This window comes from Seriola dumerili, unplaced genomic scaffold, assembly GCF_002260705.1.
Source record: "Seriola dumerili isolate Sdu_G_001 unplaced genomic scaffold, Sdu_1.0 BDQW01000018.1, whole genome shotgun sequence".
Taxonomy (NCBI): domain Eukaryota; kingdom Metazoa; phylum Chordata; class Actinopteri; order Carangiformes; family Carangidae; genus Seriola; species Seriola dumerili.
The window spans coordinates 660364-686083 of NW_019174273.1; the positions used below are offsets into that span (position 1 = coordinate 660364).

General features: G+C 41.5%; 2 protein-coding genes and 4 non-coding genes across 7 annotated transcripts; all 6 read left to right on the plus strand.

Moving 5' to 3' along the window:
* The first annotated feature begins 527 nt into the window (after positions 1-527).
* Positions 528-7307, plus strand: eed (embryonic ectoderm development). 2 transcript variants are annotated; one of them, XM_022760665.1, is made up of 13 exons: positions 528-647; positions 1570-1722; positions 1969-2061; positions 2210-2275; positions 2782-2907; positions 3206-3287; positions 3844-3935; positions 4116-4249; positions 4414-4519; positions 5074-5232; positions 5343-5416; positions 5786-5915; positions 7243-7307. In XM_022760665.1, the coding sequence occupies exons 1-12, from the start codon at positions 528-530 to the stop codon at positions 5910-5912; spliced, it is 1332 nt and encodes a 443-aa protein (XP_022616386.1). In that variant the 3' UTR covers positions 5913-5915; positions 7243-7307. The 2 variants fall into 2 exon arrangements, with proteins under 2 accessions (XP_022616386.1, XP_022616378.1); XM_022760657.1 differs by lacking the exon at positions 7243-7307 and having other exon boundaries at positions 5786-6973.
* Positions 4757-4829, plus strand: trnar-ccu. Its single transcript has one exon. It is a non-coding gene; the product is annotated as a tRNA-Arg (tRNA).
* Positions 7308-7492: 185 nt separating the features above from the next.
* Positions 7493-24851, plus strand: atp7b (ATPase copper transporting beta). The gene is made up of 21 exons (XM_022760326.1): positions 7493-7648; positions 13009-13780; positions 15409-15654; positions 15848-16011; positions 16087-16248; positions 16324-16397; positions 16584-16767; positions 16852-17085; positions 17979-18070; positions 18242-18369; positions 18471-18625; positions 18799-18933; positions 19068-19262; positions 20412-20594; positions 20756-20939; positions 21560-21700; positions 21784-21926; positions 22022-22225; positions 22304-22421; positions 22998-23100; positions 23222-24851. The coding sequence occupies exons 1-21, from the start codon at positions 7499-7501 to the stop codon at positions 23487-23489; spliced, it is 4035 nt and encodes a 1344-aa protein (XP_022616047.1). The 5' UTR covers positions 7493-7498; the 3' UTR covers positions 23490-24851.
* Positions 10391-10463, plus strand: trnar-ccu. Its single transcript has one exon. It is a non-coding gene; the product is annotated as a tRNA-Arg (tRNA).
* Positions 10668-10740, plus strand: trnar-ccu. The gene has a single exon. It is a non-coding gene; the product is annotated as a tRNA-Arg (tRNA).
* On the plus strand, positions 10923-10995 carry trnar-ccu. The gene has a single exon. It is a non-coding gene; the product is annotated as a tRNA-Arg (tRNA).
* Positions 24852-25720: the final 869 nt, after the last annotated feature.

Consider the following 25720-nt stretch of genomic DNA (forward strand, 5'->3'; position numbering starts at 1 on the left):
TATGTTTTATTTAGCCTGTATTCAGTTTGATTAAACGCCCTGCACACACAGGTGATTCCACTTGGTAACTCATTAGACATCTACTCCTCTGTTAGTTTTGTTATACAACATGCTTACTTACTTATGCTGGTCATAAATTTATTTACTAGAAGCTTGTTAATGCAATCCTAACAGACCAATTTGCTTAACATTTATTGCTTTTAATGCATCTAATGCTTTGAATTGGACTTAACTCTTAGGTGGACTAGGGCTTCAAGCCACTATTAAAATTTTTAATTATTTGGTTGTTCACACATGATTTAATTGGACAAAATGTTAAATATATTGTAAAATGCTGATAAAGTTACTATGGACCAAAATTAAAATTATATTTAACAGAGGAAAACAACTGTAATCAGCTAAAATTTGATGTTTTTTCATCAGAATTTTAATGAAATTTATCTGAACTACAACTCGAGACCGAACCAAACTACGTTACCCGGCAGTACTTGCCACAGTGGAGCGGAAAAGGCGGAGTTTGAGTCAAAATGAGGGAAAATAAGAACATGTCCGAGTCCCCTTCTCAAGCGGGAAAAGAAATACCGGCGAAAAAACAAAAACTAAGCAGTGACGAGAACAGTAACCCCGATTTATCAGGAGACGAGAATGTAAGCAGTTAAACTGTGTTGTTTCTTCTGTGATAAATGACCCATAATTAGCGTTTAGCGGATTAGCATCGTGCTAAAGTATCCGAATAGCTACAGCGGCTAGCTAGAAGCTTTGTCCATCTATACCGGCTGAATTCAAACACCTGCTCAAAAGCTGATATCAGCTGTAGACCAGTTTAATATCTCGCTAATGTGCTACATAGTGGGAGTTTTCTTCGTACTATCTCTGTCTTTTAAGTACACACACAAATACCGCTTTCTTTGGGCTTTGACTGCATCCATTCACGTGTAAACTGAAGTTAGCGTTAGCACTAGCAGCTAATTGAGTTGCGCATTGTAGCAGTTATTGTAAATTGCCTGTTAAATTAATGGTTGACAGAGGGGCATAAACTTGGAATACGTTAATGAAGGTTGCCTTTTTATCACCAATATGAAAAGTAGATCATTTAAGAGCCATGCTGGTCGTAGTTGAAACTGTCTACATCCTCTGAGCTGATATAAATTACAAAAAGTAAGTGGTAAATGTTAAACCTCTTGTGCTAAAAGTAAGTGCTTCAAGGTTAGTGCCAATAGACTTTAAGTAACTTTTCAGGTTAAACTGTTGCCGCTAAATACAGTTAAAAGATGCTCAGAAGAGCAGAGCCACAGTACGACTGTGACAGAAGAACCTGGGTGTAATGCAGAGTATTGTGCATATTATTAGACAAAATAACATGGTCTTTGTCCAGTGTTGTTTGTCACTTGGTAAAAATGTTGACCAAAGCTTCAATACAGCAACATCAGACAGGCACTGGTAACAAATGATGTAAACAATACATGAGGTGGTTCAGAGACTCCGGTGCATCTGTGGGTTAAGTTATTTGTCCTTCATCTGTTCAGAAAATCTGCATTTGCATAACCTGTATCCTTCTTCATTCTGTAGGATGATGCTGTCAGCGTTGAGAGTGGGACCAATGCGGAACGTCCAGACACACCCACTAACACTGCCAACGCCCCGGGCAGAAAGAGCTGGGGCAAGGGCAAGTGGAAGTCCAAGAAGTGCAGATACTCTTTTAAATGTGTCAACAGTCTGAGGGTAAGTACATTCACCACCCTGAACAGTGTGTTGAGCCCAGGTATCATAATTTCCTCTACCAAGACTTTTGGGCCTTCTATAGTTCAATTTTTTTTTTTCAAAACTCAACAGTGAGTTTTTAATTTCCTTTCTGCTGTGGTAAACGTCTGCTTTAATGCTTTAAATCCATCTTAACGAAGCATATTTTCATTGAAATGTAAAACAGGCATCTGAAAGTTGTTGATAATCATTTATTGGTTTTCACAGGAGGATCACGGCCAGCCACTGTTTGGAGTCCAGTTTAACTGGCACAGCAAGGAGGGAGACCCGCTGGTGTTTGCCACAGTTGGGAGTAACAGGGTAAGTGGTGACGAAGCACCTGAGTGGTAAATTTATCCTGAGTTCTTAAACGTTGTAGACATGTTGTGATGCTGTGTTTTTTGTTGTGGATAACCATCTTTTGTTTGTATCGTTCCATAACTAACCAGTGGTGTCTTTTCTTCACCAGGTAACTTTGTATGAATGTCACTCTCAGGGAGAAATAAGACTCCTGCAGTCTTATGTCGATGCAGACGTATCCTTTCACTTGCTTATAATGCTTTTTTTTTTTTTTTTAAGTGGCTCCTTCCTTGTTGTTATTTGTTATTCAGTCATTCATCACAGTTGCCAGTTCACATAGCACGTCTGGCTGCTTTTGTTATCACCAGCTATTGCATAACCAAGACGACAGAACACCAACATAGACATTGAATTCTTTGTCACCTGAGCTGAACCCAAACACCACATGAGGTCATACTTGAAATGCTTGCATAGAAATGTATTGAAGAAGATTAAAAAAATCTTTACAGTGTAAAGAAGGGTCACAGATATAAATCCCAATCAGCTAGGAACTATTTAACTAGTAAAGCATTTATAACATATCAACAGCTTTCCCTTATCAGCCTGTTAGTCAACAGAAAGCTTTAGTTTTTGGATGTTTGTAACTGCCAAGCAAAGACTCGACCTCCTCTTAGGAAAAGTTAGTTTAAAGATCACCAGGAGACTCTTTGTTTTGATTTCTTTGACTACATGTGTGTAAAGGCCGAGGAAAACTTCTATACTTGTGCCTGGACCTATGACACCAACACAAGTCACCCCCTGCTGGCTGTCGCCGGGTCCCGCGGCATTATTCGAGTGATCAACCACATCACGATGCAGTGCATCAAGGTACATTTAATCTGTTAGCTCTCAAAGTTCATTGATTTGTAGGCAGCCTGGGCTTTCCTACCTTTGCTTGTTTTGGAGACTCTTAGTAATATTGTCATTTGATAATTACTTTTGTCCAATTTTTCTCACTGCTCACAGTTTTTGTACCAGTGACCCAAATTCATGTATCTTATTAATTATCAGAATCATAAACCATCCAGGAAAATTGATTCCATGTGGACTTAAATACCGTTTATTGCATTTTCATAGCACAAAATTGATGAATCTTTTATTTGCTTTCTTTTCTTTTCATATTCAGCATTATGTAGGTCATGGAAACGCCATCAATGAGCTCAAGTTTCACCCGAGAGATCCCAATCTCCTCCTGTCCGTCAGCAAAGGTAAAACCTTAACCCTAAATCTAACCCTTGCTCCCTTCATTGTGGCACAGAAAGAAGTAGGTTACAGTAGGTCACATGAGGGTGCAACACCGCTCAAGGACAGTAGGGATAGTTCAAGTATTTGTATTACCATGTGAGTGTCAGGTGGTTCCTTAATCTGAGGTAAAAATAGGTGGCATGGTTTGATTTTCTGATAAGGGCCATGTGAACGGCAACAAAGTTTAATCTTTTATTTAGTCAAGTGGATTTTGACTGGGTGTTAAACTTGTTCAATTCACACAGTCAAACCACACATGTGCCTGGAACATCGGCCTTGCCCTGCCTCACTGAAGGGCATCATGATTGTAGCTGTTGAATCAGTGCAAAGGAAATATCAGTCATTTAATTCCTCTGCTGCTGCCTTGCTTACACTTTAGATTGGAACGTGAAAGAGCAGTAGATATTCAGTTTGGTTGAAATTAGGCAAAGTTCCACTGTAGTTAAACCTGACTTTCTTCCTTTTAATAGCGGCCAAATCATTGGATTTTAATTGGTTATTTTGTGCCCGTTTCCTCAGATCATGCCCTTCGTCTATGGAACATTCAAACAGACACATTAGTGGCGATATTTGGCGGTGTGGAAGGTCATCGAGACGAAGTCCTGAGTGCCGTGAGTGTCATTAAATCGCAGAATTAACCACATTGAACACAGGAAAAAAAGAAAAAGAAATACTGACCATACGAATCATATTACTCAAGATGATGCAGCCCCATCAATAGGTACAGTTAAGTAAGTTATTCCTTAAAAAGGTTTATAATCTGTTTCCTCATTTTTTTATTTTTTTTTTAGGATTTTGATCTTCTGGGTGAAAAGATTATGTCATGTGGGATGGACCACTCCCTAAAACTGTGGAGGATCAATTCAGAGAGAATGCAGAAAGCCATTCGTGGATCTTATGAGTACAACCCCTCAAAGACCAATAGGTAAAAAAAACAACTCTGGTTTTTTTGTCCTGTTTGACCTGCATGGAATCTACAGCGTTGTTCAAAATGAATCAAACATGAGGGAGTGTCTGACATGTTTTAATAATTTTTCATTAAATTTGTGTTGTTGTTGTTTTTTTTTTTTTTTTTTTTTTTTCTTTCAGGCCTTTCGTCTCACAGAAAATTCACTTCCCTGATTTCTCAACACGAGACATCCACAGAAACTATGTGGACTGTGTGCGGTGGCTGGGAGACCTTATTCTGTCCAAGGCAAGTTATTAGTGAGTGTAATGATACTTAGAATGGACTAACATACCTTGAAAAAAAATGCAGTGGTTGATAGTGAGGTTAGGTCTAGCAAATTAACACTCAGCCAACATTGACAGCTAGAGGAGTAGGCTGCTATACAACCTAAATAACATGCCGACAGTACATTGTTGTTGTACCCCTATAGTCTATAGAAACAAAGTATTCCAAAAAAAAACAGACAAACAGTGTGTTTGTGTAGCCCCAGTGGCCTAATGGATAAGGCACTGGCCTCCTAAGCCAGGGATTGTGGGTTCGAGTCCCATCTGGGGTGATTTCCAGCAGAGTGGCGCAGCGGAAGCGTGCTGGGCCCATAACCCAGAGGTCGATGGATCGAAACCATCCTCTGCTAAGGGAAACAGCATTTTTTATCCTGGTGTGATTGTCCATCACCGTCATGTAAATCAGTCTGAAAACAAGGTTGATCAGAAAGGATCAATGGTACCAGCAATGTGCCAAATTACACAAGGAAATAGATCCTCCTGATAATTTTTTTTGTATTTATTATCTCATTTCAGTCCTGTGAAAATGCCATCGTGTGCTGGAAACCAGGAAAGATGGAGGACGACATCGATCACATTAAACCCAATGAGTCGAATGTGACGATTCTGGGACGTTTTGATTACAGCCAGTGTGACATCTGGTACATGCGCTTCTCCATGGACTTCTGGCAGAAGGTCAGATAACTTCTTTATTCATTTGTAGCTGTATTTACGGTAATTTCACCTTTTTTTTTTTTAACTAATAAGGAATCCTGAATATTTGTGATGTGACCCTAAAATTACAGATGCTGGCTCTGGGAAACCAGGTGGGGAAGCTTTATGTGTGGGACCTTGAAGTGGAAGATCCTCATAAAGCAAAGTAAGTCCACAACACAGATGAGTCACGGTTTGAATCCTCACTAACAGCCGGGACACTCTTCCTGTCGCTGATGTTGTTGAAGTAGTTGTTTGGTCTGTAAAATGTCAAAAAACTACCAAAAAAAGCTCTTACTCGATTCGATCTGATCAACTAATTGATTTATCAACTCATGGTGTCAGCTGTAGACTTTTCTCATAGCAGCAGATATAAAGCTAATCAATTAATTGTTTGTCATTATGAAACTACATCGACAGATAAATAGATCTTTTTCTTTTTCTATAATTGTTAGTTCTATGATTCACAAACAATTATTGGTTTGCACCAAACAAATGTTACAACAACCATAATGGTCTTCTTCCTGGTCTCCAGGTGCACCACGCTGACCCTCCCCAAATGCATGTCCGCCATCCGACAAACCAGTTTCAGCCGCGACAGCAGCATTTTGATAGCTGTGTGTGACGACGCTTCGATCTGGCGCTGGGACCGACAGCGCTGAGAGGTTCTGACTGAAAGAAATTTTGGTGCCTGTTGCTTTTACCCATCCCAACCTGTTTCATGTTGTACAGATCTACACTGCAGAAAATGTTCCTATGAACACTTTGTCTCATGTGTTTGATCTAAAGATACTGTATTTCCTGCAGAGTGAGAAATCGTGCCAGAGTGAGATGATCTTGTGCTGCTCCAGTCGAGGAGTTTTTCATTTCCTGTTTGTTTGAGGGCAGAATTAACGAGACAAAATGACAGATTTCTGAGAATTTTAACGTCGGAATGAGAAACTGAACATCAGTGATGATCTGAGATCATTGAGCCACAAAAATAAAGAAGAAATCTATGGAATTTTGTTCTAAATAATAGATGAATATTTTTAATTTTAAGGAACAGGAATTCATTCATTGAAAGTTCATAAATTAATCAATAACACGGATTTCAATTCTTGAAAAGGAATTGTGGGTATCTCTGCCACCTGGCAGATTTTTGTCACTTGTAGGAAAATGAAGCTGATGAAACAAGTAAGGATGTTTTATTTCTTGTGTGTGCCATATTTTATATCCATTAGTGCACACAAAACAAAATGAAGATTTTTTTGTCCTTTTTTCCTCAGTTTTTCTAACTTTTCCTACTTCCTTTGCATCTTTTTTAACTTGGTTTGCTTCCACCCCCTTCAACCCTCCCCCCTACACACACACACACACACACACACACACACACATACACACAGAGTCTTGACTGTTTCTTGCATCATTTACAGTATGCCATTGACATTTGAGGCTTTATTGAGTGCAGTCAATAAAATGATTTTTGTAAATAATATAATCAAGAGTCAGTTTGTGCAGTCCAGAGTATGGACAGTTGAAAATATTCCACTTTTGTTGATTGTTGTGCTGGAAGTGTCTTTATCTCTGTGGCTCTCTGTAAGAGACTGGAGAAATTAAGCACACTTGACCTTTGGATGATTGGATCTTTTTACAATAGCAAACTGGCTTTAATTTTGGAAGGTTAGACTTAATCCCATGAAGGGAGCCCCTCCTCTACCTCAAGGGGTGGGGGGGGGGTGGGGGTCTCTTTGCTTTTATGGAGTGCTTGTACTTGAATTTATCTGGACAAAAATAAAACTTATTTTTCTACATATGGTTTATTTCTGTACCCAGTTCTATAAATAGACTACGGGGTTATTTTAAGATCTTATTTATTATTTTATTTGTTATTTAAAGAGTTATGAAGTGTGAATATTAGATTAAATGAATATATAATGTTAGGAAGTCACTTTTTTGCACATTGTACTGTTTGTGAGGCTGATCCACGTTGTTTTGGGTCCTTCTCTGCAGTTCCTATCCAAACATGCACAAGTCATGTGATTGAAATCTTTGCCCACCCTGTCATCATGAACCCCTCTGATCCAAAACCTCCAACTCCAGAGCTGAAACACACAAAAAAAATGACTTTCCCTGCAGTGCGCACCCGCGCTGCGCCGCGCGCCCCTTATCTCCAGGAACTGGACGAAGCGCTTGCCCACTGCGGACTTTAGCCCTCCGACTGATAGGTGAAGATAAACCAGACGGCATCAGATCAGCTTCTCCAACCATGTTTTCGTCGAAGTCGCCCAAAAGTCTGTCCAAGTATGTCTCCGAGTCGTCGTCCGGCGCCGGGGAGCAGATCTGTATGGTTGAATGTGGCTGTAAGCCTGACTGCACCTGTGAGGTCCACTCAGCGAACAGCGGCTGGAGACTGAAGGTAGGCCTGCAAGGTCCAGGTCCAGGTCCAGGTGCTGTCTGTCTCCACACAGTCAGGATCTGCTTTCAAAGTCTTATTTTGAAGGTTTTTATCAGGCCACGTCTATCTCTTACAGTTACTATTGTTTCTTCTGGCACAACAACACCTTATGACTCGCTGATGAACCGTGGTGATAATGACCACATTCTTTATTCAGCATTTACATACAAACATTTAATGAAGGATGCATAACACAATATAATGTAGTTATAAGCAGATACAAGTGTTTATTAATGCTTTTGCCAAAAGCCATATCTCCACCTGTGGAGGCTGCTGTATAAACAGTAAAACAGCTGAAGTTAAAATTGTTTAAATACACTGTACAGACACCTAAAATGTCCTTATAGCAGCTTATAGCTTCATTATTATGTGCTATAGACCGTTTAATAAATATTTGCACACTAAAGTGAAATGACAACAATTTTGTGTGAATCCATGGTAAAGGTCAGAGGGCACAGGTGTAAAAGTCACTTTACTTTTTATTTAAGTATAAATCTGAGGTACTTGAGTATTTCCATTTTATACTACCTTATACTTTTACCATGCCACAGCTGAGAGAGAAATATTCTACTTTTTACCTTTTTACCTCCAAGATGAAAAATCTGCGAGTGACCCCTCCTCACTCTGATCTGTGAGCTTTGATTTTCCCTTTTAATATGAATCATTTTAAAGGCGTGAAGAGATAAAACTGTCCAGTATTCTACAATAATGATAACAATATCAAAAAGTAGACAAAAGTATGGAAAAAAAAAACATAGCTTGGTGTAGCAGGAATACTTTGCTTTCTAGTGTTTGCTTGAGCTCACAGATATAGTAGAGTATCTGTTGGGAGGAGTCACAGGGAGATACAGATTCATTTTAAGGAAAAGAGCAGGTGGAAAAGGCCTAAAGTTGTACATATGTGTCATATCAGATTTTTCCTGCAGCGATTCAACATTGGACAAGAGTTTTATTGTCAGGGAGTGAAACACTTGAGTCAGTGAATCTGCTCATGTATCAACGTCTATTCTCAAGTCGCTGCGGAGGTTGAATGCACTTATTGTATGTGTTCTGGACAAAAGCCTGATGAATGTAATGTAATCATGCTAATCATGCAAGCCATTGAGTTTAGAAGAGGAGTCGGGGTTACACACCAACATGTGAAGTTTAATCAAACTCTAAATGTATACATTTCTTCAAACTGAGCCAACAAGATGTTTAAAATTGACCTAATTAAGACAAGAATTTGAATGAATGAATGAACCTATCTCCCGCTCAGTAAACACCATAGACTGTAAATAACCTCCACCATTCTGTAATCTCCTTGCACCATTTCTGCCTCCTTATTCCTGAGTATTAATCCAATCAATGATGCCTAGCTGGTGTTAATGGGTAGGTTATTTCAGTGAATGGATTTGATTGGTGCAAGAACTGCCCAGTCATTTGTTTATGTTTCCTCTTGAGCGATAACATGACACATACTCGAAAATATTCACAGCAGCAAGGTGAGACGGCTGGTACTCATGATGCAGGTAGGCAGAAGGTCTTCTTAGCTATAAAAAAAGCATATTAATATATATGTTTGTTTTTGTTTTAATATAAATAGTATCAGGTAATAGATTCAATTAATTAAAAGTAAAAAAAAATTGATGGCGGGCTCCATCTTGTTCTCAATCTGATTATCAACATGAATAATTTTCAGTAATTTTGAGAAAAATAAAACAATTTAATCCCTTTATTGTTTTTTGTTTTTAAATTAAGATTAGATTAAGATTTGTTGTCATTGCACTCAGTAAGTACGAGTACAAAGGGCAGTTTAACATCCAACCAACGGTAACAAAACACAGATTTAACGATAAACTAATGAGACGAGATTTATCTGATATATACAAAATAAACGGTTATGAATGGTTATGATGCAATATTAAGAGTGAGCAGTTACGTAGTATGTACAGTGTGAAGGAGGCAGTTTGTACAGTTGAATATGGTCAGCGATAAATACAGTTAGTTTAACAGTGTAAATATGTTATCATTAGAAATCAGTAAATCATATTCATGTAATGCAACATTTCGCTGTACAATCACTGGTGTTAAGCTCGATGTTTGATGTTGTTTGAAACTTTATTACTGCAAATATATGTGTTAAAATGCAGATGTGTAATCTGTAGAGCAGAGTTGGACCTGTCATTGTGTCATTTTTATTAGGACCTTGTGGAACCTCTTAATCGGCCCCCGGCAGGCCCTGAACCAGAGGTTGAAACTCCTTACAGTACGTCATTTAGATGAAGAAAATAAACAAATTTATAATGGTGAATCCCCACTTAGTTAATCTTTTGTGACAGACTTTTAGGTCTTTACTATATGAGTGTGACGGCTGTAGAAGATAACACACCGGAGGGTCACTGAGACATAGTTTACAGTGTGAACACAGGTATGTTGTGATGTCGTCAACTGCTGCAGAAACACTGCATATTCACGACAGAGGATAATAGAGGTCTAACCTGTTTGATTTTTCTGGGAAATGTTTGTCTGCGTGTGATTTATTAGAGAAGTGTTGCACTTTGAACAGCTAGACAGCTTGTGAACTCAGCAGTCAACATTTCAGTGTTTGTCTTACTCTAACGCGGAAGGTCAAAAGGGGGCAGCTGTAGTGGATATAGCATTGTTTCAGACTCTGTCTGAATATGCAGCTGATTTTGAATATGAAAGGAAAGCTCCTGTGTAGCCCCAGTGGCCTAATGGATAAGGCACTGGCCTCCTAAGCCAGGGATTGTGGGTTCGAGTCCCATCTGGGGTGGTTTCTAGCAGAGTGGCGCAGCGGAAGCGTGCTGGGCCCATAACCCAGAGGTCGATGGATCGAAACCATCCTCTGCTAAGGAAACAAACAATTTTATCCAGATGCGATTGTCCATCACCATCATGTGGCTCACACCATCATTTGAATGTGTCAAATCACAGAAGGAAACTGGAAGACTTGCATATGGAAACCAGGTACACGGTGGCCCCAGTGGCCTAATGGATAAGGCACTGGCCTCCTAAGCCAGGGATTGTGGGTTCGACTCCCATCTGGGGTGGTTGTCAGCAGAGTGGCGCAGCGGAAGCGTGCTGGGCCCATAACCCAGAGGTCGATGGATCGAAACCATCCTCTGCTAAGGAAACAAACAATTTTATCACAGATGTGATTGTCCATCACCATCATGCAGCTCAGACAATCATTTGAATGTGTCAAATCACAGAGAGAAGATGGTAGATTGTAGCCCCAGTGGCCTAATGGATAAGGCACTGGCCTCCTAAGCCAGGGATTGTGGGTTCGACTCCCATCTGGGGTGGTTGTCAGCAGAGTGGCGCAGCGGAAGCGTGCTGGGCCCATAACCCAGAGGTCGATGGATCGAAACCATCCTCTGCTATGATCATTTTAGTGTTCTTGACAAATGGTTTCACAGCAAGATGTTATCTAAAAGAAAAGGTTGCAACATGTGGCTGATTATATCAAAGCTATGATATATATCATGTTTTCTGATTTGATGTTCACACTTGCACAAATGCATATCAGGAATGTACTTTTAAAGTCTCATTTATTCAATTTAAAAAGAGGCATTTAATATGACAAACTGAAGCAGCATGAAAAGTAACTCTTCATATGTGTCTGGCTTCTTTTGCTCAGTTCTGTGACGACTGACTTTAAGCAGAGTCACATTGGGGGGCTTATGTCAAGGGCCAGTCATGTGGTTTTTAGCCACCGAACTGCCGATGCTGGATCTTTCTCCGTCTCCCATTTTTGTTGACAACCGTGTGATATTTAACCGTCTAAGCTGATTTTTACAGTACACTGAACCTGATGTAACTAGCTCCTTTTTTTTCAGTTAAACTACAGTGAGTGCTTACAGTGTGCAGGAGCCTGGATTAGATGAAAGAAGGAAGTGGGGTGGGCATGGGAACAGATACTTGTCCAGTAAACTTGTTTTTTAAGAAAGTGGTGTGTGTGCGTGGGAACAGTTACTTGTATTTTAAGTTTTTGCCGACCAGGAATGTGATAAGCAGGAACCAGCTCTGTGTTTTTAAAGAAGGGACCAGTCCAGCCTGCATTTTCACTTATTTACTCTCTCTTTCCTAACTGCACGTTCAGCAGTTGTAGCAAAGCAATTTCCCAGCGGGGATCAATAAAGTTTTTCCGATTCTGAAAAGTGCCCCGCTGCACTGATTCACGGGGTAATTAAAACTCTTGGTATGGGCAACTGTTGCTTCACCCATGGAGCTGGACTCGCCCATGAATCTGCCCTGAATCTTCACCAACCACAGGGACACAAAGTTTTTGTGATTTATTGGTCCATTTAGTGAGAGCAGAGATTTGAGGATGCAGAGCTGAAACAATGGATGAAGGAACATGTGCAGGCTGCACGGGGTCAAGTGGGGCTTGTTGAGTAGCTGAATAGTGGTTCGCTGGGGGGGGGGGGGGGGGGGGGGAGCATCCATCAGCTCCAGCTGTACCTCTTGTACTCAGGATGAAAAGAGCAAATGAAAACAGAGTGAGCAGGCTTATAAAGATGGAACAGGAAATTAAAAGTGTGCTTGAGGTCTGTGTTGTCTGAGCCCGTACAGTAAGTACCAAAGAACACGCAATATTACAAGATACTTCTTGTTCAGCCACCACAGTGTGGTTTTATTGTAGTGATTTAAAACAGGTTGGTTTTGGATGTCAAGATTAACTGCGAGAAGATTAAGAAGAAGATACTTATTTATCCTTCTCCTGTGAGATTTGTTAAACAAAAGAGATGAAGAGAAGCACTTAAAACATTCCTTATATACTTCTTTTTGCATGTAAAACCAAATTCCCTTATGTGTAAAACAAAATATTACTGGTATTGCAGTTGTGTAAATCAATGTTCTACTAAGATATTAACTGTTTAAATCAGTGTACATTGTCTAAGTGCTTATACTCTTTTAGTTGTTTATTGTTAAATTTCTCAGTGTAATTATAATATCTGTGTATTATTATGACTTTTATTTTATAATTATAATTACAAAAAACAATCTCATGTTTTTGAGAAAAACTATTTTATTAGAAAATTCCATAATTACAAGAACCATACATGCATCATATTTATGAGAAAACTCCACATTACGAGAAAGAATCTCAGAGTTAAGAGATAATTTGTTTGTAATTATGAAATATGGAAAGTGTGAAATAAGATGTTTTGTCATAATTATAAGATAGACTTACAATTACATAATTATGACATAAGGATCCATTGTTAGTTCCTTTTATTCATGCAATGCAAGATTGCACAGTCCCTCAGTTTACTGAAATTAAAAATGTATGCACTTGTCTTTCATCTTTGTAGGAGAATTGCGCTGCTGTTGAGAAACAAGGTCTGGATAACTTGGCCTATGAATATGGGAGTCAGAGTGAGCTCTGCCCTCCACCCAAAACTGCCTCCGGGGTGACCTTTAAACTCCTGGGACTCACCACTGAGCACCAGGCCAGAACCATCGAAACCAGAATCTCCATCCTGAAGGGAGTACTTGGTATCAGCTTTTCTTTGCCCAAAAAATTTGCCAAAGTGGACTATGATACCTCAGTTACCACAACCAAAGAGATCGCCCTGGAGCTCCAGAGCTTGGGATACAGTGTGGAGTCAGCGGTGCAGATCAGCGTGGACGGCATGCACTGTCAGTCCTGTGTCCAGTCCATCGAAGGACAGATTGGTGAGCTACCAGGCGTTTCATATATTCAGGTGTCTCTTCAAGACTGTGCAGCGCTGATTGTATTTCAGCCGCTTCTAGTTGCACAACAGGAACTGAGAGACAAGATCGAGGACATGGGATTTGACACCACTTTATTATCTGAGGACCCATCTGCAGAAGATATAAGCTACTGGCAGACAGACATGTTGACTTCATCAACCCAGACTGTGACCATATGGATTGTAGGGATGACTTGCAACTCTTGTGTGCAGTCGATAGAAGGGAGGATCTCTCAGATGACGGGAGTAGAGTCCATAGCGGTGTCACTGAAGGATGAAAAGGGAACGATAACCTTTGACCCCTGTCTGACTGAGCCGGAGCAGCTCAGGGCAGCCATCGAGGACATGGGCTTCGACGCATCACTTCAAGGTAGGCCCCAATGAGACTTTTTAATAATCTTGTCTCGTAAACGCAACGATGGCCGAGGCTCCCTAATTGTTAATGGGGAACGAGACACTAAGCTAAGTCTGGAAGCAGGGTGTACTTTTGTTGCTATAGCATCATGTGACTACTTGCATATAAAGGCTCTGAAAACAAAGTGAAATACGCAACACTTTTTCTAATAAGTTTAGCTGGTGAGATGTCAAGTGTCTACCATTCACAGCTACACTTTGTGGATCTGCCTCTGTAATATGCGGGTGTTAGTGATACTGGAGTATCAGTAATATCTCAGCTCTTCATCTTGTTTCTCTTTCCCAGTTTGTTTTGGAACACAAGAAGCACTGAACTGGTTTTTTCAGCTCGTCAAGCTCAGGGTAAAAAAAAAAAGCATCCATTGTTAGATTCCCTCAAACGGCTTATATCGCTGCCATTCATGCCATGTATTCCATCCCGCCCAGGAATTCCTGTACATGATATGTTAAGATGCATTCATGAAAACTGTGTTATTTATAACCTCATGAGAACCACCACAGAGTCATGTGTTGAGTAAGAAACATCTGAGGAAAGAAATCTAACGCAACCACCTGTATATTATGTGCAAAAAGCTTTTGCGTGTATAATCTGCACAGTGCTACAGGTTCACTAAGGCAACAGGTCGCCTCATACTCACCTCACCTTAGTTTCCACCAGTTACCGTGGAAACCAGACAAGTATGCTCTCCAGCGCGACTCGGAGGGCTCTTTACAGCGGCTGGGTCTTTCTTGTTGGATTTAATGACAAAAGCAGCTTGCCAAGACGTGGAATTAACTCAGGGAGATTACGAGTCGACCTTTTTCAATTTCAGCTGTCAGGGTCGAGTGAAGTTGACGGATTCAGCTTTTAAAGCACAAAGCGCTTCAGCTTTTTGTGCCTCTGCTGGCACAAAAAAATAATTTGTACCAGTGTGCTGTGAAGGATGCTAGGTGTTCAAACTAAACTAAAGATTTGATGACTTTACTAATATAAATGAATGCTCCTAGCTTCACATCCATACATTCATTGCTTAAAAATGTATATGCAACACTTTTAATGTGTCACAAACAAGGATGAATGAAAATGACATTGATCACTACAGGTTAAAACAGACAAACAAACAAAAACACGCTCAATAGCTGAAAATAAAAACAGAAAAATGAAGCAGCTGCATGATTTTTACAAGTTAAAACTTTAAACCTGATGCTAGCGCTACTTGAAAAAGTCTTGTAGTAAATAGATAATACATAATCCTACAGAGTCACAGAGGTCAACCTATGAGAAACCATCTTGCACTGTGACTCTTTGTCTTATGCAGTAGGTTTTCAAAGTCAAGTCTGGTTTGTTACATTGCAGGTTATATTCTCAGCTGCCAGTTTATTAGGTGCACCAAGGTAAAAGTAATCCAGTCTACGATGACAGTCCTGCAACAAATCCTCCATCACGTCGTAAACTGCATTTTAAAGGCTGCAGTTTGTGTTGCTGTTGAACTGTACTGCATCAAACAGACATGATAGTTAGCATACTTGTTAATGTACTTTAGGATACTGACCCACTACACCGTTCATCTCTGCCTGTCCACATGACTTTGTTCTCCTCTTCAGAGCCTGTAAGCAGCATCCAGAGTCATGACAAGTCCAGACCCGTTAGCTCTGGACCTTCTCACCTTCCTGACCTGCAGTCGCCCAACAAGCCAGAAGTCAGCAATGGCACTGGATCACAGACGAACACTGCAGGATATCACCCCAACTCTCCTGACATTAAAGTGCAGAAATGCTTCATCGGTGTGACTGGAATGACCTGTGCCTCCTGTGTGGCCAACATTGAGAGGAACCTGCTCAAACACAAGGGTAACTTTGATTAAATAGGCTCTTTATGAACCAGTTTGCAGCATATGAGAGAATCCCTTGGTCTTAAAATGTGGGTTATTAGTTGAGTAGCTCTCCCTTCAAGAATGTCTCACTGATAAAAAAAAAAAAAAGATAAGATAAACAAAGAGGAATCTTGTTTGTTTGACAGTATTTCACAATCTCTGACTTCCAGGAATCATCTCAGTGCTGGTGTCACTAATGGCGGGAAAGGCAGAGGTGAAATATGACTCAGACCTCATAGACGCTGCTGGTGTCTCTCAGCTCATAGAAGACTTGGGCTTTGGGGCCAAGTTGATAGAAGACAATGCAGCGACACACGGGAAACTGGACCTCTCAGTAAGTCTTCACAACATATTGTGATTTCTAAAACACCAGAAACAGTGAGGAGTTTTCACCGTCTCTCACTTGTAGATAACGGGCATGACATGTGCATCATGTGTCCACAACATTGAGTCCAAGCTCACCACGACCAAAGGGATCCTCGGTGCCTCCGTTGCTCTCGCTACCCAAAAAGCGCAGATCCAGTTTGACCCAGAAGTGCTCGGAGCTCGAGATATTATCAAGATCATTCAGGTATCCATCACTTATTCTTTATACTCCGATCATAAGCCTGCTCTCGTGTAATCATGACGTCGTGTCTCGCTGTAGAGCCTCGGATTTGAGGCCAGTCTGCAGAAGGAGGGATTCAAGAACAACCTCGACCACGCAGAAGAAATTAGCCAGCAAGTATCTGTTTTAAACTTGTCCTCATCATACGGTAAACTAATCTTCAGACGTCACATGTTTGTGTTGTTTTCCATCACAAATACTACGATTGCTTATGGAAGTCAGTAGAAAAAACAGTGCAAAGACCACATGGAAAAAGAGAGATGTGTTTCTAAGGTGTCTTGTTTGTGGTTCCTGTGCAGGTGGAAGAGCTCCTTCCTGCTCAGCCTGGTTTTTGGCCTGCCTGTCATGGGCCTCATGATCTACATGATGGTGATGGACAGTCAGCACAAGGAACATGGAGGCTCCATGCCTGAGGAGCAGAACCTGTTGCCGGGCCTCTCCCTCCTCAACCTGGCCTTTTTCGTGCTCTGTACACCTGTGCAGGTAAAAGGAGAGGTGACGAAAATTAAGAACCAGCCCACACTGTTTTTGTTGATGATGTTTCCTTTTCCTTTCTTTCCCCTCCAGATCTTCGGAGGCCGGTACTTCTACATCCAGGCGTATCGCTCGTTAAAACACCGCACAGCCAACATGGACGTCCTGATCGTGTTGGCCACCTCCATCGCCTACATCTACTCCTGCGTGGTCCTCATCGTGGCCATGGCTGAACGAGCCAGCCAGAGCCCCGTCACCTTTTTCGACACTCCACCCATGCTGTTTGTGTTCATTGCTCTGGGTCGATGGCTGGAGCATGTTGCAAAGGTAAAAACAAGTGAATAGATAAACATTATATCACATTATGTAAGAAGGAGTGACAGAGCGAGACTGGCTCTCTCTCCAGCTCTGCAGACATGAGAGTGGTGGTGATCTTTTAATCCCACTCTTGGCTCGTTTCCAAAAAAGGATGAACTTTTCTTTAACTGAAAAAATCATTTCTGTAAGTTGAAAGTTGCTGCTTTTTGGAGACTCTGACTTAAATCACCTTCAAATAGTTTTATTGTTTTTTTCATTTTTTGTTTTATTATTGTTTCATTATCTATTTTCTCAATATCATTTCCTGTGTGCTTCCACATTTCTACAAAAGCAGAACTTGTATAGGTCTGCATCAACTGAGCTTTTATTGGGACGTGTTGCTATGACACAGCGCCGTAGAGACACATGTAGATCCGGTTATGCCAGACTAATATTTTGATGACTCACCCGTGGGATGTTATTGTAGGTCATGTCAGAGGTGTTTGGAGTCGATGATTAACTTTCCATCAGCTGCTGCTGTAACACTGTCAGAAGACCACAGTAAATTTGCTTGTGACCTTGTTGTACCAACAACAGTAAAACCTCTGACCAGATAGCAGCAATGACAGTCAACTGGCTGGTTTTATTCATCATGAATCACCCTAATGTAAGAGCTACGTAATTCAGTATGCAACAAAGTAGTTCATTTTTGAAGAAAAGCGAAAGCTACATTGATTTTTTTTCCTTGTTTTTGTCTTGTCCTTCCCCAGCTCGACTTTTACGGCGGCGTTTATTTGCTGTAATCACTGAAAAAATGTTGCTTAATTTGTTTTATTTGTTTCATCCTCTTCATGATGAAGTCAGGTCAGTCAGATTTCTGTCCTCACCGGTTTTAAATACTTTGTTTTATCTCATGTCTGCAGAGTAAAACCTCAGCGGCTTTGGCCAAGCTAATGTCACTTCAAGCCACTGATGCCACTGTGGTCACTCTGGGACCTGACCACTCCATCCTCAGGTGAGACACGAGCTGCAGTAAACAGAAATAAAACAAAACAGCCCATTTGAATGTGTGTTACTTTGAGAAATGTAGATTAAATTGTCGGCTCTGTCAGAAAAACTTTTCAAACAATAGAAACAATAATATTTGAACATGATGTGTAACTGTAAATATATTTCTATACTTCAGTGAGGAGCAGGTGGTGGTGGAGCTGGTCCAGCGGGGCGACATCGTGAAGGTCGTCCCAGGAGGAAAGTTCCCTGTTGATGGGAAAGTGATTGAGGGAAGCTCCATGGCTGACGAGTCTTTGATCACAGGTAGGAGGAGGAAACAGCCGTAGAGCATCAACACCACTGACTGAAATGATTCACGTGTCACGTGCTCGTGCTTTTTGTAAAGCTGTGTTTCTTCCTGTCAGGCGAGCCGATGCCTGTCAGTAAGAAGGTGGGCAGTTTGGTGATCGCCGGCTCCATCAACGCTCACGGTGCTCTTCTGGTGGAGGCTACGCACGTCGGTGCTGACACAACTCTGTCTCAGATAGTCAGACTGGTGGAGGAAGCTCAAACCTCCAAGGTAACAGCCTGAGCTTCAGAAACACAAGGAGCATAAAGAGCAAAGAGTTTGGACACAGCATGCATTCAGATTTAAATGCGCTGACAGTGGCGCAATTAGTTTCCATAAACGCTGACCTTGTTTTCCTGCAGCACGTCTCCAGTTAACTCCTCTGCACTCCTGTGTTTGCTCAGGCCCCCATCCAGCAGTTTGCAGACCGGCTCAGTGGGTACTTCGTGCCCTTCATAGTTATCGTTTCTCTGCTAACGCTGGTGGCCTGGATGGCAGTCGGGTTTGTCAACTTTGACATTGTGAAGGAAAACTTCCCGGTAGGTGCGCACGCCAGTGTTTTCATATTCTTAAGATATGACATGCGGAGACAGCTGTGTGAGCATCTTCACATCACTTTCACATCTCCTCCTCCTCCTCCTCCTCCTCCTCCTCCTCCTCCTCCTCCTCACAGGGATACAACCAGAACATCTCCAAGGCAGAGGTCATCGTCCGCTTTGCCTTCCAGGCGTCCATCACCGTTCTGTCCATTGCCTGCCCCTGCTCTCTGGGACTGGCAACCCCGACAGCCGTCATGGTGGGCACAGGTGTCGGAGCTCAGAACGGGATCCTCATTAAAGGAGGCGAGCCGCTGGAGATGGCCCATAAGGCAAAGCACTTTACATCCTGCTTCTGACATCTGATAACCATGGTTGTTAGCAATTAAATATGTATATAATTTACTTGAATTTAAATCAGAAAAATCCATGTTACAATCAGTGAAAATCAGGAAAACAAATATGTTTGTAGCTCTACATAATAAGTGTATAAATAAGAAATAAGACATAAATAAAATACACTAATCATAAGTTAGTAAATGGGATTATCATGCACCAAACACACAAGCCACGCAAAGCTGAGTGTCTATTCATTTTGAACAGTGAAGTTGTTATTAACAATTCGTCTGCAGTATCAGATTCAAATAACTTACAGTGCAAGAATAACAATCATGTTGAAACGTTAACTGTTCCGTGAGATTCAGCCAGACAATCCTGCAAACTGGTGTGGCTGCAGAGAAAAAAAAAAAACCAACACAGCAAATATTTGGTGCATGAATTGATTCATTCAAGGCATCAATGTCATCCATTATGGTAAGAAAAACAACCTGCCTGCAGTATGTATCGGTATGCAGGCGTGCAGCATACCAGCCTCAAGATGAAAGCGATACTTTACTCTCATGCAGGATAAATGAGACCTATTCACACACACTAATAGAGATCCTCCTCCTGAGTGTCTCATACCAAACACGTATTCCTCTGCAGTCAAGACTTCTGCTTAGTTTAATATCTAATCTATATATAATATTCTATTCCAATTACTACTAGTGACACCGTGTGGTGCAGGACGTTACTGCTCTTTTATTTTTAACAATATCACACCTTAGGAGCTTCTGTCTTGTTTGGCATAATGTTTTCTGTGCACGTTTACCTTCCAAAGAGGAGGAAACCTTATAGTTTAGTAGTTCCATATGTTGTTGCATTATTCTGTCTTCAAAGGTGTTTTCATGATCTCCAAGAGGTTTACAGTTGAATGATCAAATGTTTGCCTGGAGCAAAATCAAAGATTTCCACAGACTGTGAATTGGATTTCAGAAAAGCCTTTCTCTTTGGTACCATATCTTTACACCAGCCTTTTAGTTTTCAGGTATAATAAATACCTGAGAAACAACATCCACTTATAACACAAAGATGACCAAAAACACAACATAAAGAGAAGATGGAGCCGTGACTCTGCTGTGTTTGTGTGTGCGCTCCCTCAGATCAGAGTGGTGATGTTCGATAAGACCGGTACGATAACAAACGGCGTGCCTCGGGTGACTCGTGTGTTGGTGCTGTGGGAAATGGCCCGTATGCCCCTGAGGAAGATCCTGGCGGTGGTGGGCACAGCGGAGGCCAGCAGCGAGCACCCGCTGGGCATGGCCGTTGCTAAACACTGCAAAGAGGTGAGGGAGGGAGCCGGTTAGACCAGAGTTATAATCTGATCTTGCTTATCAGCATGTAGAGTTTACATTACGCCTGTTTGTGTGTGATTATTTGCGTGTGAACTTTATTAACTGTTTGAGAGCAGTGTGGATCCAGGACTTTGTCTGTGTGCACCTGACAGGAGCTGGGCTGTGACGTGCTGGGCTACTGCCAGGACTTCCAGGCGGTGCCGGGCTGTGGGATCAGCTGCCGCGTGTCCAACGTGGAGCGCCTGCTTCAGCAGCAGAGTGACGAGCGATTCCTGCTTCCAGGGGCCACCACGGACGAAAGCAGCCTGCTCACTGCCGCCGAGGCCCCGGCTACAGGTCTGATGGTTTTCACTCTCAGAGGTTCCACTCCCAATTATATATTTACACCTGCTGACACTTTTTCCCACAGCTACCTGGCTCTAGACATGATAAGCCTTTATCTTTTCAGTGGAGAATATATAAACAAATACATTATACAAAGCCTCTTATCTACACAGTAATAGCTATTCTAGATAAGAGGTATCTGTCTAAAATATCACAGTGTGTACCAGGCCGGTCAGCTCAGTTGGTTAGAGCGTGGTGCTAATAACACCAAGGTCGTGGGCTTTGACCCCCGTATTGCCCATGGGTTCCTCCACAGGAGAGATATCTTCTCTGTTGCACAATGTTTATGGAGCATGTGGTTTATGATGGTCATAAGATAAAACTTCTTTGTCCATTCATTTGAAATAAAATTAAAAATAATCCCTTTGAAAACCCCAATTTCAAAAAATGTATATCTTATACCTTAGTTACAATAATGGAATTTTTTATTTTGCACAGAAACACCTCCTTGTCCTGGATTTTCCTTTTATATTTTTCACTTTTATGATCCTGTATATTCACGGAAATCTGATTTTTTTTTTTTGCCTTAAATGTTTCTTGTTGAAACACAGATTTATTTTCTTTGCTCCTAGGCGGAGGACTGTCGTACTCAGTCCTGATCGGAAACAGAGAATGGATGAGGAGGAACGGTCACCACATCGGCGCAGACGTCGATGCCGCCATGAGCAGCCACGAGACGAAAGGGCAGACGGCCGTCCTGGTGGCTATAGATGGTGAGGATGAGACCAACAGTTTTGTCCTCGTCGTTGCGCCCCCTCTTGTACCTCATCATACGTTGTATGTGATGTCTCTGCAGGTGTGCTGTGTGCCATGTTAGCCATCGCAGACACGGTGAAAGCAGAGTCGGCGTTAGCAGTGCATACTCTCAAGAGCATGGGCATTGAGGTGGTTATGATAACAGGAGACAACAGACGCACGGCCAAAGCCATCGCCGCACAGGTAAAACACAAATATTTACAAAGAATTTTTAAAAAAGGTGAAAGAGAAGCAGCTGAATAAAAGAAATAAAATGCCCGGTGTCTGGTTGACCACAGGTGGGGATCAGAAAGGTGTTTGCAGAGGTGCTGCCGTCACATAAGGTGGCCAAAGTACAAGAGCTACAGGAACAAGGCCTGCGAGTTGCCATGGTGGGAGATGGTGTTAATGACTCGCCCGCCCTCGCCCGCGCCGACGTCGGCATCGCCATCGGCACAGGAACAGATGTGGCCATCGAGGCGGCGGATATCGTCCTCATCAGAGTAGGTGACTGACAGTCTGAGCAGAGATACTGTGACATGTTTGAACTGTCTGACCTGAGGGTTTGTGCACATGTTCAGAATGATCTGCTGGATGTGGTGGCGAGTATCGAGCTGTCGAAGAAGACTGTGCGGAGGATAAGGATCAACTTTGTCTTCGCTCTCATCTACAACCTTCTAGGAATACCAATTGCTGCTGGTAAGGACTCAGTGTGCACTGACTAGCTCCTGAAGACTCACAAGACACTGCATCACCAACACTGCAGAACGCCTTTTTTATAAATCAGGCAGAGAAATAAAAGTTGTACTTTCCCAAATATCAAACACTTGGAGACATATACAAACAGACACAAATACAACCCCAAGAAAACTTTATATTTTCTGCCAATATTGTCTTTTTTGTCTTTACTTTTTTTACCTAAAAGATTAAAAGATAAATAATCAAAGCACTGTCAGAATCAGCCTTTAAACATGTGATCTCTGTGGGTAAAAACCTCACATTACCAGAGAAGTGAGGAGATGGCTCTACAATGCAGCAAAAGAAGCCTCTTATTTTGAAAAACCACAGGAGATCCTGATAATGAAAGGAAATTGTTTGCAAGGAAAGATTTGCTGTGTGGACGTCAGTGAAATCAATGTTCCGTCTGTGATCTCGTCCTCTCAAAAGCAAACTTCGGCTTTGTTACCTAAACTTTTAAAAAGGCAAAACCAAACTGAAACAGGCTTCACGCTGAACCTCTGAACGAGTGAACGTCCTCTCCTCTGTTGGCTGTAGGTGTGTTCATGCCCGTGGGCCTGGTGCTGCAACCCTGGATGGGCTCGGCTGCGATGGCTGCCTCCTCCGTCTCTGTGGTTCTGTCGTCTTTACTGCTGAGAATGTGAGTCTGTATGAATTTTCATGTTACATTTTTCTCCCCTGGTGTATCCTATGACTTTTGTCTCTATAGTCTCCTCTCTTGAATTCAGCGGTGAGTATAACGACCTGTCTGTTTCCTGCAGGTATAAGAAAACCTCTGTGGAGCTGTACGAGGTGCAAGCGCGAGGTCAAATGAAGAGCCTGCGGTCGTCTCAGATCAGCACACATCTGGGGCTGGACGGCCGCCGGCGGAGCCCAGCTCTCCCCACCGGAGCTCGGGAACAGCTGAGTCACAGCAGCGTGGCCCCGCCCACCCTCTCCAGCCAGGGACAATCCATTAACTCTGTCCAGGAGCAGCAGGACCGCCGCTCCCTCCTGGATCACCAGACTGCAGAGGACCTTAATGTGTAGTAAAGGGATAAAGGGAAGAAGGACTGAGACGGTTTCTGCCTGGTTTCCATGTTTACGAATTCAGTGAAGCTCTTAATGTGTAATATTTCTACGTATTTATGTAAATAGATGAGGCTAATTGGAACATGTCTGAAAATCAAGCTGCTAACACTCACACAAGTTAAGTTTGACTCGGCTTCTGAAGCATTTTGTGTATTTTGTTTTTTCCTATTTCACACCAGATGACAGGTGCTATATGAGTGAAAGTTGATGTAGAAAATAGGTTTGCTTGCTAGTCAGTTCAAAGTAACTGCTGTAGAAATGCACTTTAACAATATACGTAGGTCAAAGTCTGTGCTGGTGTGAGTGTTGGTCTCAGGTTTAAACAAAATCATCATTTTCTAGAACAATTTCAAAAATAATCCACCTGTCTTTCACATCCAGCTGCCCTGATTTTGTCATTTAATCTAAGATAAAAAAAAAGAAAGAAAGGAAATGTTCTTGTTGCCATGTTTTAAATACTTATCCTTCAACAAAACCTCACAAGTGCAAAGTTCCCGTGTTAAATATAGAAATGAGGAAGAAGAAGTGGAGTTCAGACCGTTTGGACTTCCATCCACATGTATTTCGAGCTGTGTCAGGGATGATAAATGGCGTAGATTAATCAAATGATCTCATCCATGGACCTATACTTAACCAGAAAGAATCAATTTCACATTTTGTTGAGCTTAATCACAAGTGAATAGACATATGGGCTTTAGAGATATAAATATGACTCATAATGACCAGCAGACTATGACATGATGGCAGGAAAAGCAAAGATGTTATCAATAAGAAATGCCAAAAAGTGCAATTAATTATTTTTGCTATAACACTGACTTTAATATTAGGAACATGGCTTTTGCCACATATTCACACACACACTTTAATGTTCAGCTAAATTGTGCTAATGCTAAATACGATTTGATAAAAAAAAAAAAAAGACTTAACATCAGTGCCACATAAACTGATATTTCCTTTAATGTCATTATGATTTTTCTTTATCTTGAAGTGCTAAAAGCAACTGGACATAAAAACGCGGGGAGTCACCAGCGTTCAACCTCCACAGGGTCATTCATACCTGAGCCACCTGGTGGTCACATGAGAGTATAATATAATGCAGTATAATATATATGTAAGTGTTACCTGACTCCTGTGTGAGTGAGTCTTTAACTGCCTGGGAGATGACATCACAACGACACTAAGTTGCTGATGAAAGTTGGGGTTTGTTTGAAATGAACCCATTTGTACGACATGTTGTCTGAAGGCTTTTGGTCTGTATTTGTGGGCACCTTCTCTCATAAATCACTGGCTACTGTTTTAGCTTTGTAGCTTTGTGTTGCATCCCCGCTTTCAGTATCTCCTAGTATCTTTTATTGCTGCATTTTATCACCATTTGAACGTGTTTACGCTCAAGCTGTCAGAATGTATTTTACAGCATTGTTATACGGATGCACAGCATGCTTGCTCAGCTTTGCATCTGTAATCATGCCAAGTTTAAGGCTGAGCTGCTTTCCTCAGCCAGCAGCTAAGGCCGGGGAAAATACCCGCAGACACAGTCCGATGGTCTCAGAACGATGCTGCGACCTCAGAGGAAGGTGTTAGCCTCGTTTATTTATTCATTTCATATCTAAGACACGTACAAATATATCTGTTTAAGACTTGCATTTAATAACTTTGTTATTTAACACTAAAAACTAAACTAAACACAAAGTAAGAAAAAGTTGTATTGCTCTTCACTTTGTCATAATGGTGCTCCCCAGTGCAGGGTAGCAGGCCTATATTTTCCCGACTTATAGGTTTGAAGAAAGATATAAAAACCCCAGCAGTGGTTCAGTAATGTCAGCTTTATCTAAACATTTTCACATAGTTTAGAGGTTGCAAACCCCAGAGTGAAGATTTTTCTGCTATTCTGCAAAGACAATCCTCTTACCCAAGAAGAGTGGAGGAGGAAAAAGATTAAGTGTACTTAACAGCAGCCCAGAGGGATCAAACATTTCTCTCTCCAAAGGTACATTTAGCTATGATAGACTGTAGTTGCTTTTAACTTTCCCTTCAAAGATACGAACAGGTTCTTTGTTGTGTGCTCTTGAGTTTAAGGGCAGCCTCTGATAAATGACCTCCCCAGCCACTGGTTATAATGGGTTGCTGAGGGCACCGACTGGTTTCTTTTTTTGTGCCAAAGCCTTACTCAACTTAAATTAATGAGTTTA